This window comes from Bufo bufo, chromosome 4 (assembly GCF_905171765.1).
Source record: "Bufo bufo chromosome 4, aBufBuf1.1, whole genome shotgun sequence".
In the NCBI taxonomy this organism is placed as follows: Eukaryota; Metazoa; Chordata; class Amphibia; order Anura; family Bufonidae; genus Bufo; species Bufo bufo.
The window spans coordinates 10,165,890-10,181,232 of NC_053392.1; the positions used below are offsets into that span (position 1 = coordinate 10,165,890).

Genomic DNA, 15,343 nt, shown 5'->3' on the forward strand with positions numbered 1-15,343 from the left:
CACCTTCCAAGAACCATAACCTTTTTCACTTCTGATGAGGGCTTATTTTTGTGTGGGACAAGTTTTATATTTTCTTGGCACCAATTAATTCACTATATCTATATGGTTTTTCAGGTTTTGTTTTTATGGTGTTCATTATACGCTAAAAGTGACATGAAGATCTTACTCTGTGCCTCAGTGGCTCCTTAGGGGACATGTACATGTGATAGTTTGTACCACAGACTGCAATAATATACTATCATAGTCTATGGGATTTTCACAGGATGCCAGTCAGACTGAGCCTTAGGATCAGCTTTTAACCCTAACCCTAACTCAGATACCACAGGCACTACTGATCACAGCACCTAAGGGATTAAAAGACTGGGATAGGTTTTATAATACAGCCGATTCCCACAGCTCGTGTTCCTGCTCCATACACCTCTCACCCCGTTGACTTACTATTAATGATAGGGGCACCAAGAGATTAAATCAGAAAGTACGGCCAAAATGAAACAGTTTTCAATAAATATTGAGATTTATAAAATACCCAATTTTGATGAAGGAATCTCTTTAACTAGATAAATTGGGTTTCCTCAAACCTCAGCCATTACTGCAGCTGTTCATCACAGCCGGTGCCCCCAAAAACCTGATGAAAAGCCGAGTGCCTAGCCTGGACCATGAGAGGATGGAGAGAAGAGCTCAGAGAGGACTTCTGTGAGCAGTCACAGCTCCCTCTGCTCCTGTACATAACACTGGGGTCACTGCCCGGAGGGCTACTTTACTGCAGCTCTAAGGTGGAGCTTCCCTGTCACGGATAACGGGGAGGGGAGGAACACAGAACAACAACAGATGGAGAAGGACAAAGTACTAGGCCTCAAGGCTAGGGAGAGGAGAACGGTCACCTCCCAGGAAACCCCTAAACCTGGCCCTGACTCCTGTCAGTATGTATAAACCCGGATGGTGGGAAAATACATACACCAGAACCTAAACCCTAGGAGCCCTGAAATGCCCTAAGGCTCACTAAGGTAGTGACAGGGAATGAGACAACTTGTTCCTTCCAAGGTGAATGAACCAGTGTCTCCCTGAGGCCTAGAAACAACAAAGCACAAGGGAACAGCCAAATACAAATAGCAATACACCTTATCTGATAGAGAATGGATGAGCAGGAACACACAGCAAAGGTCCACACACCAACTCTTCCAAGTCCAGGCAGAGAATATTAACCTCATGGATAGGAGTGCGAGACAGAACTAAATAGGGGGAGCAGTAATAACTACAAGGCTGCACCTGACCGGAGGTGTGGTCATTACCAAACAACAACACTGAGAATCAAGAGGCTGTCAGTTAACCCCACGTGCAGCCAGCCTTCCAGATCTTCTAACCTCCGACACGGGAGGTACTGTGACACTCACCTGAAGAAACCTCCATAATTCACTTCCTCCATTCATTATTCCATACCTGTGGTCACATGGACTGGAGTGTCCTCCTCCACCTCACTCTTACACGGGGGATTGCCCATCATCCGCTCTTCTTCATCCTCCACTTTAATATCAGTTAGATCTTCCACCTGATTTGTCATCTGTAACAATTCAGGACAATACAGCAGACAGGTGGGAAATCTAACAGATCCACATAAGAGACCCCCACAATCTATGATCCCTCTATGACTGCAGGACCCCCCTATATAGACGTGTATAGGGCTCAGCTCCATCTACCTGATGGTTCTCTGGGAGCTTCTCCTCTGGACAGTCCTGGGAATACAGAGGACGAGGACATCTCTCGGGGGGATTTCTTTCTCTGAGTGCATCTGTAGGAAACATACAGGGACAGGAGAGATTACAGGGAGTGCAGAATTATTAGGCAAGTTGTATTTTTGAGGATTAATTTTATTATTGAACAACAACCATGTTCTCAATGAACCCAAAAAACTCATTAATATCAAAGCTGAATATTTTTGGAAGTAGTTTTTAGTTTTAGCTATTTTAGGGGGATATCTGTGTGTGCAGGTGACTATTACTGTGCATAATTATTAGGCAACTTATCAAAAAACTAATATATACCCATTTCAATTATTTATTTTTACCAGTGAAACCAATATAACATCTCAACATTCACAAATATACATTTCTGACATTCAAAAACAAAACAAAAACAAATCAGTGACCAATATAGCCACCTTTCTTTGCAAGGACACTCAAAAGCCTGCCATCCATGGATTCTGTCAGTGTTTTGATCTGTTCACCATCAACATTGCGTGCAGCAGCAACCACAGCCTCCCAGACACTGTTCAGAGAGGTGTACTGTTTTCCCTCCTTGTAAATCTCACATTTGATGATGGACCACAGGTTCTCAATGGGGTTCAGATCAGGTGAACAAGGAGGCCATGTCATTAGATTTTCTTCTTTTAAACCCTTTCTTGCCAGCCACGCTGTGGAGTACTTGGACGGTGTGATGGAGCATTGTCCTGCATGAAAATCATGTTTTTCTTGAAGGATGCAGACTTCTTCCTGTACCACTGCTTGAAGAAGGTGTCTTCCAGAAACTGGCAGTAGGACTGGGAGTTGAGCTTGACTCCATCCTTAACCCGAAAAGGCCCCACAAGCTCATCTTTGATGATACCAGCCCAAACCAGTACTCCACCTCCACCTTGCTGGCGTCTGAGTCGGACTGGAGCTCTCTGCCCTTTACCAATCCAGCCACGGGCCCATCCATCTGGCCCATCAAGACTCACTCTCATTTCATCAGTCCATAAAACCTTAGAAAAATCAGTCTTGAGATATTTCTTGGCCCAGTCTTGACGTTTCAGCTTGTGTGTCTTGTTCAGTGGTGGTCGTCTTTTAGCCTTTCTTACCTTGGCCATGTCTCTGAGTATTGCACACCTTGTGCTTTTGGGCACTCCAGTGATGTTGCAGCTCTGAAATATGGCCAAACTGGTGGCAAGTGGCATCTTGGCAGCTGCACGCTTGACTTTTCTCAGTTCATGGGCAGTTATTTTGCGCCTTGGTTTTTCCACACGCTTCTTGCGACCCTGTTGACTATTTTGAATGAAACGCTTGATTGTTCGATGATCACGCTTCAGAAGCTTTGCAATTTTAAGAGTGCTGCATCCCTCTGCAAGATATCTCACTATTTTTGACTTTTCTGAGCCTGTCAAGTCCTTCTTTTGACCCATTTTGCCAAAGGAAAGGAAGTTGCCTAATAATTATGCACACCTAATATAGGGTGTTGATGTCATTAGACCACACATCACCTAATATGCTTAATTGGTAGTAGGCTTTCGAGCCTATACAGCTTGGAGTAAGACAACATGCATAAAGAGGATGATGTGGTCAAAATACTCATTTGCCTAATAATTCTGCACGCAGTGTATTACATGTGATGATAAGGTGATAAGAATTGTATGTATGTGACCCTCAAAATAGACTTGATGTCTGCTCTCCTTACACTGATGATCGCCCCATAAATCCATCTTCTTCACTTCTTCTATAACCTCAGCCTTAATATCAATCAGATTTTCATCCTAAACAAGAAGAAAATGTAAAATGATCTTTGGTTCCATCACTTTCAGATTCTAGCGAGACTTAAAGGGTTTCTACCACCACATTTTGACCTAATTAGCTGTCGGACACTAGCGATCTGCTAGTGTCTGCTGTACCTAACCATGCTATTGTAATCCCTTTCTCTGCAGCGGTTACCCTAAAAACCGTAGTTTCATTGGTATGCAAATTAGCCTCTAGGTGCGTCTTTTCAGCACCTAGAGGCTCCGTCCACTCACCATTTCTGCCGCCCAGCGCGCTCCAGCCCGCCCCTCTGCTCTAGATTGACAGCCTACTCGCGCCTGCGCCGTGTGCTTCTGTATTCGGCGCAGGCGCAGTGACTGTTGGACTGCTCCCTGCGCCGTAATCGGCGCAGGGAGACAGTCAATGCGCCTGCGCCGAATACAGAAGCACACGGCGCAGGCGCGAGAATTCGGCCGAGATGGAGAGAAGTAGGATGTCAATCTAGAGTAGAGGGGCGGGCTGGAGCGCACTGGGCGGCAGAAATGGTGAGTGGATGGAGCCTCTAGGTGCTGAAAAGACGCCCCCATAGCACCTAGAGGCTCATTTGCATACCAATAAAACTATGTTTTTTAGGGTAACCGCTGCAGAGAAAGGAATTACAATAGCATGGTTAGGTACAGCAGACACTAGCAGATCGCTAGTGTCTTACAGCTAATTAGGTCAAAATGTGGTGGTAGAAACCCTTTAAGCTCCATCTACCCGATGGTTCTCTGGGAGCTTCTCCTCTGGACAGTCCTGGGAATACAGAGGACGGGGACATCTCTCGGGGGGATTTCTTTCTATGAGTGTATCTGTAGGAAACACACAAGGACAGAATAGATTATTACATGTGATGATAGGGTGATGGGAATTGTATCTATGTGACCCTCAAAATAGACATGATGTCTTCTTTCTTTACACTGATGATCGCCCCATAAATCCATCTTCTCTGCTCCTTCTTCTTCTTTAACCTCAACCTTAGAATCAATCAGATTTTCATCCTAAACAAGAAGAAAATGTAAAATGATCTTTGGTTCCATCACTTTCTGGTCCGATTCTGGTGAGACTTAAACTCCATCTACCTGATGGTTCTCTGGGAGCTTCTCCTCTGGACAGTCCTGGGAATACAGAGGATGGGGACAGCTCTCGGGGGGATTTCCTTCTATAAGTCCATCTGTAGGAAACATACAGGGACAGGAGAGATTATTACATGTGATGATGAGATGATGGGAGTAGTATCCAGGTGACTCATGACAGCCCCCCTCCTTACCCTGCTGACCGCCCCATAAATCCATCTCCTCTTCTTCTTCTTCATCTTTAACCTCAACCTTAATATAAATCAGATTTTTATCCTAAAAAAGAGAAATGTAAAATGATCTTTGGTTTAATCCCTTTCTGGTCAGATTCTGGTGAGACTTAAGCTCCATCTACCTGATGGTTCTCTGGGAGCTTCTCCTCTGGACAGTCCTGGGAATACAGAGGACAGGGACATCTCTCGGGGGGACTTCTCCTCCTGGATCCATCTGTGGAGACACAAGCAGAATATTATATATATATCATGATGAGATGATGGGAGTAGTATCCAGGGGACCCTTACACCTCTATAATCAGGTAGATCTCTTCTTACCTGGTGATGTCAGAGGCCGCGGAGCCTCCATCATGGCGTCCTGGTACAGATCCTTGTGTCCTTCTATATACTCCCACTCCTCCATGGAGAAATAGACCACCACATCCTGACACCTTACAGGAACCTGACAACACAATGACACCGTCATCACCCAGACCCCTCCAGTGCTGTTACTGGAGAATTTCCCAGCATTCCCAGCAGTGTCACCTCTCCAGTCAGCAGCTCCATCATCTTGTGGGTGAGTTCCAGGATCTTCTGCTCATGTATCAGGGGGGGAGGCTCTGTGATGGGGGTCCACCCTCCTGACTCATGGATGATGGGAGTCCACCCCGATGTCTTCTTCACTATGGTGTAATCCTGTGGATGGAGAGAGACACTTAGGGGAAGAAATTCCTTCCTGACTCCAGATCTACACTCAGAATCCCTCCCTGGATCATGGCCCCATCTCCAGTAGTCTAGTCACTGGAAGCTGGAATATTATTAAGGTACTAGCTAATGACCCGGCGTTGCTCGGGTATTTATTTATTGCAATTTTATATTAAATAACAGTGACTTTCACAATGGCTGCCTCTTTAACGGTGACCGCCCTTTAACAGTGACCGCCCCTTTAACGGTGACTTTCACAGCGGCCGCCCCTTTAACGGTGACCGCCCGTTTAACAGTGACTTTCACAGTGGCCGCCCCTTTAACGGTGACCGCCCGTTTAACAGTGACTTTCACAGTGGCCGCCCCTCTAACGGCGACCGCCCCTTTAACAGCGACTTTCACAATGGCTGCTCCTTTAACGGTGACCGCCCCTTTAATAGTGACTTTCGAAGTGGCTGCCCCTTTAATGGTCACTTTCACAGTGGCCGCCCGTTTAACGGTGACCTCCCCTTTAACAGTGACTTTCACAATGGCCGCCCCTTTAACAGTGACCGCCCCTTTAACAGTGACTTTCACAATGGCCACCCCTTTAAGGGTGACCGCCCCTTTAACAGTGACTTTCACAGTGGCCATCCCTTTAACGGTGACCGCCCCTTTAACAGTGACTTTCCTAGTGGCCGCCCCTTTAACGGTGACACCTAACAGTGACTTTCACGGTGGCCGCCCCTTTAACAGTGAACTCCACGGTCTCCGCCCCTTTAACAGTGAACTCCACAGCGCCTGTCCGTTTAATAGTGGCCCCTGCCCCCCATGCATGCAGCAGTGTAGTGCCGTCATATATCATATGACTGAATATTTCAGGACCTGCGAACTGCTAAAACCTGTGATCAGTTGTTATAGCAACCTGGAGTAGGACCTGCGAGCGTCTATTGGCTGATAAGGGACATGTGACCGTGTAAATGGCAGTTAGGATTTAAAGGGAACCTGTCACCTCAAAAATGCATGTACACCCGCCAGCAGTACCTCATAGTAGCCCGCAGCCTGTTAATAATCATATGTTTCACCCTTTTGTTCGATGCTGCGTAAGTTTAAAAAAAGGCAGTTTTATTCTCCATCAGCGCTATAGTGCGGCCAGCTTGAAGTCAAGGTAACCACGCCCCCCTAACCGTCCACTCTTGCCTGAGATTGACAGCCCGCATGCGCAGGGCGCTCTGTAGTAATGCACTATTCCATCTCCTGCTGCAGCTGTTAGCCGGGTTTTAGCGGTGCAGAGCGCATGCGCAAGACTCAGGGAATCGCGGCCGCACTTCAGGCTGTCACTCTCCAAGTACTTCTTTTACAGTCCACTTTTGCTTTTTGCAAGTTATGTAAATTAAATGCTTACCTCATCACTTCCCATTCCTAACCCCACCTCCTGTTATATATCTAAAGATCCCACCCTCCTCCCGAACTCACGTCCCAAATGCCGTGAACCAGTCTAGAATATTCGCGATTATGAAGACATAGCACTATATTCTAGATCTTCTCAAATTCTCGAACTGCCGGTATTCGCGATAAAATTTCACGATTAGAATATTCGCGATTCATCTCACACTGATCATATAATGTATACTGCTCAGCTGCGAGACTTCGTAGAGGGTGTGTCTTATTCGTTAGTGGGCGTGGCTACACTCCAAGAGTCAGAGAGCGCTAGACTCATCTCTGAAGCATGGGGGGAGACAGGACTCATCTAAGGGGCATTTACATATATGGCGGGAACATTTATTTTAGGTTTTTTTCTGAACTGATAGTTCGTTAGGAATTGATTTTTTTTTTTTTATTATTATTAATGTTTTTTTTATATTTTTTACTGACTGGACTCAATATATTATTATAATAGATAGTGATACCTGATATAATAGTTATTACTTTACATTCCCTATATGTCTACTTCATGTTTGGTTCATTTTTAAAATGACATTTTAGTTTTTGGGGACGTTCCAAGGCTTAGAAGTTTGAAAGCAAATCTTGAAATTTTTCAGAAAATTTCCAAAACCCACTTTTTAAAGGACCAGTTCAGGTCTGAAGTCACTTTGTGGGGCTTACATAATAGAAACCACTCAAAAATTACCCCATTTTAGAAACGACAAGGTATTCAAAACTGATTTTACAAACTTTGTTAACCCTTTAGGTGGTCAGTTTTTTGGCAGATTTTACATTTTAATAAAAAAATTTCCAGTAGCAAAGCAAGGGTTAACAGCCAAAAAAACCTCAATATTTATTACCCTGATTCTGCGGTTTACAGAAACACCCCACATGTGGTCGTAAACTGCTGTACGGGCACACGGCAGGGCGCAGAAGGAAAGGAGCGCCATATGGTTTTTGGAAGGCAGATTTAGCTGAACTGGTTTTTAGATGCCATGTCCCATTTGAATCCCCCCTGATCCCACCCTACAGTAGAAACTCAAAAAAGTGACCACATTTTGGAAATTACGGGATAAGGTGCCAGTTTTATTGATACTACTTTACGGTACATATGATTTTTAATTGCTCTATATTACGTTTTTTGTAAGGAAAGGTAACCAAAAAATTTATGTTTTGGCAACGTTTTTATTTTTAACAACATTCATCTGACAGGGTAGATCATGTGCTATTTTTATAGAGCAGGTTGTTACGGACGCAATGATATCAAATGTCTACTTTTTATGTTTGTTTGTTTCAGTTTTACATAATAAAGCATTTTTGAAAACAAAAATTAGGTTTTTCTATCTCTATTTTCAGAACGCCCTATATTTTTTTAAATTTTTGGGTACATATGATTTTTTGATCAATCATTATTACACTTTATGGGGCAAGGTGGTTGTTTTGGCGCAGTTTTTATTTATTTTTACAGCGTTTACCTGAGAGATTAGGTCATGTGACTTTTTTATAGAGCAGATCATTACGGACATGGCAATACCTAATATATATACTTTCTTATTTATTTAATTTTTACACAATAATAGCATTTTTGAAACCGAAATAATGATATTTTAGTGTATCCATAGTCTAAGAGCCATAGGTTTTAAATTTTTTGACCGATTGTCTTAGGTAAAGTCTCATTTTTTGAGGGATGAGGTTATGGTTTGATTGGTACTATTTTTGGGGGTATTTGCCTTTTCGATAGCTTGGTGTTGCAATTTATGTGATGTAAGGTTACAAAAATTACTTTTTTTTTTTACACAAATTATTTTATTTTATTTTTTACGGTGTTCACCTGAGGGGTTAGGTCATGTGATATTTTTATGGAGCTGGTTGTTACGGACGTGGCGATACCAAATATGTATATATATATTTTTATGTATTTCCCTTTAGCACAATAATAGCCGTTTTGAAACCAAAAAATGATGTTTTAGTGTCTCCATGTTCTGAGAGCTATAGTCTTTTTATTTTTTGGGCGATTGTCTTAGGTAGGGGCTCATTTTTTGTGGGATGAGGTGACTGTTTTACTGATACCATTTTGTGGCACATACGCCTTTTTGATCGATTGGTGTTGCACTTTTTGTGATGTAAGGTGTAATCCGTGAATTGTGTGATCTGCGCTTCAATATCTTGTGGTTGTCAGGCCCAGATATAGGGAAAAATATAAATATAAACTACATCAGAAAACAGTGTCTGTACCGCAGAGTCTAATAATCTGGGCCTAATCTAGTGTCCATATTCTGTGTGTTTCTGTGACATATACTCCGGCATCAGAAAACGGTGTCTTTAGCGGACTGTAAAAAAATCTGCGCCACATCTGGTGACAAAACCATTAATATGAAGAAGGCGAGCAGTAAGGGACAGGGAAGTGGGCGTGATGCTGATGGCCCTGGGAACAATGAAACAGTGCCTGCTGCCAGTGCACCAGAAAAAAAAACATCCACCATACCCAGCTTCATGTGCGACTTAACTGGGCGGCACAGGACAACACTGTCCAAGTCGGACCAGTGCGAACAGTTGGTCGGTTGGATTGCTGAAGATAATGCTTCCAGTCGGTTAAGCACCACCCTCTCTTCCACCAAGTCCAGTCTTTGTAGCAAAGAGTCTGGTAAACTGAATCCTCACTCTGAGCATCCTTCCTCCCACCATGGAGAGGCTTGCCAAACGAGTGATCCCACACTCGAATTTTCCGAGGAGCTCTTTCCAGCACCACTGTTACATTTGGCTCTCGCGCCCAGCACGCTTGAAGAGAGACCAGAGATATTTTGCCCTGATTCCCAACCTCTTGAGCCTTCACAGTCTCAAGAAGATGACGGTGGTGAACGGCAATCATTCGTTCACCAGGTGGATGATGATGAGACACAGTTACCAATCACTGAGTTTGTGGTTAGGTCAAGTCAGGAGGATGAGCAGAGTGAGGAAGTGGAAGAGGAGGTGGTTGACGATGAGGTCAACATGGGAAGGTGAAAAGTCGAGCGAGGACAGCAGTACAGAGGGGGAGGGATCCGCAGCACTGCAACAGGCTGGAAGAGGCAGTGGGGTTGCAAAAGGGAGAAGTCGGCTCACACAAAACAGGCCCGCAACCATTACACCGAGCAACCCCATGCGTAAATCAACCTTGCCAAGGGGTAGGTGTTCCGCAGTATGGCACTTTTTTGAGGAAAGTGCAGACGACAAAAGAGTGGTAGTTTGCAACCTGTGCAGTACCAAAATGAGCCTGGGCATGAACACTAGCAACCTCACCACCACCAGCATGATCCGCCACATGGCATTCAAGCACCCTAATAAGTTGGTCGACTGCCTGGGTCCACAATCTGGGTCTGCAGGTCACACCACTGCTGGCCAATCCCCTGTCGAAGGCACAGGCCTGGATGCCCCTTGCCCTGCAAATGGACCTTCGCATGAACCATCAGCAACAACATCCACTTCCCTGTCCCAGCGCAGCATCCAAATGTCCATAACACAGTCATTTGAACGCAAGCGTAAATATCCACCACCCACCCACAGGCCATAGCACTAAATGCGCAACTTTTGAAATTACTGGCCCTTGAAATGTTGCCATTTAGGCTTGTGGACACTGAGGGCTTCCGCAGTCTAAGTGTGTGGCCCGTCCCTTGGTACGCAGTCCCCAGCTGCCACTTTTTTTCACGGTGTGCCGTGCCCGCCTTACACCAGCATGTGTCCCATAACATCACCCGTGCCCTGACCAACGTAGGTACTGGGAAGGTCCACTTCAACACGGACAAGTGCTGGTGGCCAGGGACGCCATCAGTCGCTAGCTGGAAGCAGTGTAGCACTGCAGCGGGGAAGCGGCAATAGGCTGGGCTGAAGTTGATCTGTTTAGGGGACAAACAGCACACCGCTGCAGAGCTGTGGCAGGGTATAAGAGACCAAATCGAGCTGTGGCTCTCGCCACTCAACCTACAACCAGGCATGGTTGTGTCTGACAATGGCCGTAACTTGGTGGCGGCTTTGGAGCTCGGCAACCTGACACACATCCCATGCCCAGACCACGTTTTAAACTTAGTGGTTCAGCGGTTTATAAAAACCTACCCCAATTTGCCAGAGCTACTAGTGAAGGCGCGCCGCGTGTGTGCCTATTTCCGCAAGTTGTCCACAGCTTCAGCCGGCCTGTCAACGCTGCAGCAGCGCTTGCGGCTTCCAGCTCACCGACTGTTGTGCGACGTGAGCACGCGCTGGAACTCTAGGTTACACATGTGGCCAGGCTTTGTGAGCAGCAGAGGACAGTTGTTGAATACAAGCTGCAACATGGTCGTCGCCTTTCGAGTCAACTGCCACTAATCACAAGCGAGGAGTAGGCATTGATGTCAGACCTCTGTGAGGTTCTAAAAAACTTTGATGAATCCACACAGATGGTTAGTGGCGATAACGCTATTATCAGTGTAACCATCCCACTGCTGTGTCTACTCAAAGGATCAATGCTCACAATTAAGGACGACGCTATGAATGTGGCAGATGAGGAAATGGGGGAGGACATTACACAGGGTGATAGCCAGACCACCCTCAGTTCGTCTTCTCAGCGCAAATTGGACCATGAAGAGGAGGAGGAGGAGGAGCTGCAGACAGTTGCTTCTGCTACAGAGGGTAGTACCTATGGGACTTTAATTCCATCTGTTCAGTGTGGATGGACAGAAGAGGAGGAGGAGGAGGAGGAGGAGGAGATGGAGAGTCAGTCATCGACGTCTTGCCTGTTGGTACTCTGGCACACATGGCTGACTTGATGTTAGGCTGCCTTTCCAGCGACCCTCGCGTTAAACGCATTTTAGATAACACAGATTACTGGGTGTTCACCCTTCTAGACCCCCGCTACAAAAATAATTTCTCATCTCTCATTCCTGTGTTAAAGAGGGCGAGTAAAACGGTGCAATACCAGAAGGTACTCGAGAGATTTCTCCGGAATTTTCCATCTGACGATGCTGGATGCAGAGTACGTACTTCCTTAGGCAACCGAGGAAGGGAGACAAGGGAAACACAGCATTTCCAACAGAGGCAGGGCAACACTCTCCAAGGCATGGGACACTTTCATGACACCCCGCCAGCACCCTCACCCTGATGCGCGGCCTAATGCCACAAGGAGAGAAAAATTTTGGAAGATGGTGAAGTAATGCATAGCAGACCGTGTCAGCGTCCTCAATGATCCCTCAGTGCCTTACAACTACTGGGTGTCCAAGCTGGACACGTGGCACGAACTTGCGCTCTACGCCTTGGAGGTGCTGGCTTGCCCTGCCGCCAGCGTTTTGTCTGAGCGTGTATTTAGTGCTGCTGGTGGCATTATAACAGATAAGCGTATCCGCTTGCCCACTGGCAATGCTGACAGGTTGACTCAGATAAAAATGAACAAGGCCTGGATTGCCCCTGACTTCTCCACTCCACCAGAGGAAAGCTGAGCTCATGATGAACATAAAGGCAATTTCAATCTATCATTTATAATGTACTCAATCTACTGTACTGTATTCCCATGCACCTTTTCCACCACAAAAAAAAGAGCATATGGTTGAATCTTGTTTTTTCCTCCTCCTCCAGATTGTATATATTCCCTCCACTCTAATTTTTTTTAATAGGGTCAGCTCAACTGCAGACCCTCGCCCCTAATGTTTTACAGGGTCAGCTCAGCAGCAGGCCCTTGCATATAATGTTTTACAGGGTCAGCTCACCTGCAGGCCCGCAACTCAATGTGAATGAGGCCCTCCTTTACGTGCTATACAGGTTTTATCGGAGTGCCTTTTCCTTGTAATTTTTGGCAGCAATCTCACTTTATATACAAGTAAATATACAGAAAATAATGTTTTCAATCAATTTTTCCTATAAAATCGAATTTTACTTTGGTTTTGTGTGTTAAACCTTAATTAGATTGTGGGCCTGGTGATCACTTTAAGCCCTTTTAAGAAGCAGCAGCATGGGGATAAAAATGAGTGGCAGGGTGACATGGTGTGGAGATGGCAGCATGAGGAGGCCACATAGTGGCACAATGACTGAGTCTGGATAAAAGACTAAGGCCACAGATTGTTTAGAGAGATGCAGATGGAAACAAATCTGTGGAGCTGTATGACGGTCACCTGCAGATTAATGCAGCCATCAAAATCAAGTTGGGTTTGTCGGTTCCACCTCAGCTCACCTGCACGCCCGTACATAAAATCTTTTACAAGGTCAGCTCATATGCAGGCCCTCGCATAGAACTTTTACAAGGGTCAGCTCAGCTGCAGGCCCTCGCATATAATGTTTTACAGGGTCAGCTCACCTGCAGGCCCTCGCATATAATGTATTACAGGGTCAGCTCACCTGCAGGCCCTCGCATATAATGTATTACAGGGTCAGCTCACCTGCAGGCCCTCGCATATAATGTATTACAGGGTCAGCTCGCCTGCAGGCCCTCGCATATAATGTTTTACAGGGTCAGCTCACCTGCAGGCCCTCCGATATAATGTTTTACAGGGTCAACTCACCTGCAGGCCCTCGCATATAATGTTTTACAGGGTCAGCTCACCTGCAGGCTCTCGCATATAATGTCTTACAGGGTCAGCTCAGCTGCAGGCCCTCGCATATAATGTTTTACAGGGTCAGCTCACCTGCAGGCCCTCGCATATAATGTTTTACAGGGTCAGCTCACCTGCAGGCCCGCAACTCATGCTGCCTTGCTTTGAAGTAGTAGCCGTTTATCAGGCTCCCTCTCTGAAATCGAACAATGATTCCACGTTACCGATGGTCACCATGTTAGGTGCAAAAAAGAACATCGAAAGTTGATAGAGAAGATATCCAAATAGATTGTGGACGTCACGGGGACGTGCGATCAGGCAGAAGTTATTAGAGTCAACAAAGCGGCAGCAGGGCCTCTCCTGTATAACGTTTCCTCATCCAAAATACCGCAGTGACATTCCCTGTACTTTAGTATTACTCATTCCAATAACAGGGCATCCTAAGAGTCCTGTATTGTTATTTATCGTCACTACCTCCCCGGGAGTGGGTAATTGTCGCGCACCTGCTGGCTTCCTTCGATTTTTCTGCTTTAATAACTTGACCCACCCTCTCTACCCAATCAGATTTCAGCCATTGACCTCCCTTGGATGTGGTATCCCTTTCTCAAGCTCCCTCTCCGGCGTGGAATCCTAATTGTCCGTTACCCGTGATCACCATGGTAGGCGCAGAAAAGAACATCGAAAGTTGATAGGGCAGACATCCGAATGGATCGTCGCCGTCACGGGGACGTGCAATCGCCCAGAGGTTATCTAGAGTCACCAATGCGGCAGCAGGCCCTCGTCCCTAAGGTATTAGATGGTCAGATCAGCACGCCCTTGCTCCAAATGTTTTTGAGGGTCACCAGCAGGCCATCAATCATAATTTTTTAAGGCTGTGTATGATGCCCTCCTTTATGTGTAACAAAGGGTGTATTGGAGTGCCGGTTCCTTGTAATTTTTGGCAGCCCTTTCACTTAGTGCATAGGCTTTATGAGTGTAGGAGTCCCACTACCTGAACTATTGTACCACAATGTGAATGAGGCCCTCCTTTATGCGATATACAGGCTGAGTGCCTCTTCCTTGTAATTTTTTGCAGCACTTGCACTTTATATACAATTGAATATATAGGAGAGAATGTTTCTTAACAATTTTTCCTGTAAAATTTATTTTTCGGGGGGTTTTGTGCGTATTTTTGTCAGTCTGTAAAAGTGGCGTACAACTCGGGACAACATGGTTCCCAGCAGCGACCTGGGAGTCAAAGATGCATCCAGACATTGTCCCCATGGTGTTCCCGATCCATTTTGGTGGTGTTTCTGTCACTTTCTGACCTTTTCCAATGGACAAGGCACCCTCCCCTCTTCAGAGCAGGGGGTGCCTGGTTGTCTCCCATTGACTTCCATTATACTTGGGTGCTCGGCTGAGCACAGGAATATAGCAATGTGTTCGGCACTTTGGTGCTCGATCATCACTAGCGGCAACGTACACTTGATAGGATTATTCTTGACATAGCAATCCATCAAGTAATAGTGACGATGTTGGAAGGAATGACTTCTCATTGGGCGGATGTATATTTAATCATTAAGACATATATTGGGAATAGCACCATCTATGTTTGCCTGGATATAGGAACATTATGACGACATTACCAAATATTGCGCAATTATTTTAAATATAGCATTCGGATATTTCATTGCAGCAGTTGAACTATAAGCCATTTCCAACAAAAAAGAAAGCCGCCTCTCTCCGCTGATTGGGGATACACACTATGGGGATAACCCCCATCATCTCCTTGAATATCACAAGGTCATATTGATTGATTTTATCGTTTCTATAAGCTTTATATGCATTATGTGAATATTCTATGCTTTGTATGTTTATATGGAATACTAGGTCGACCTAGGTTTTAGCAATTATTGTGT

General features: G+C 45.4%; 2 protein-coding genes across 25 annotated transcripts in view; both read right to left on the reverse strand.

Moving 5' to 3' along the window:
- LOC120998305 (gastrula zinc finger protein XlCGF26.1-like) overlaps positions 1–15,343 on the reverse strand; it is a 4,064,644-nt gene that overhangs the window by 2,684,231 nt on the left and 1,365,070 nt on the right. For 18 of the 24 annotated variants that reach the window (XM_040428955.1, XM_040428942.1, XM_040428938.1 and 15 more), the window contains one exon: positions 4,601–4,692. In XM_040428955.1, the coding sequence (XP_040284889.1) occupies positions 4,601–4,692 (92 nt within the window). Of the gene's footprint in view, positions 1–4,600; positions 4,693–4,788; positions 4,865–4,985; positions 5,042–5,145; positions 5,270–5,352; positions 5,398–15,343 lie in introns of those variants that run through there. The other 6 variants (XM_040428949.1, XM_040428950.1, XM_040428948.1 and 3 more) reach the window with 4 other exon arrangements.
- Positions 1–15,343, reverse strand: part of LOC120998315 (zinc finger protein 260-like) — a 56,363-nt gene that overhangs the window by 6,749 nt on the left and 34,271 nt on the right. The gene's annotated exons all lie outside the window — the stretch shown is intronic.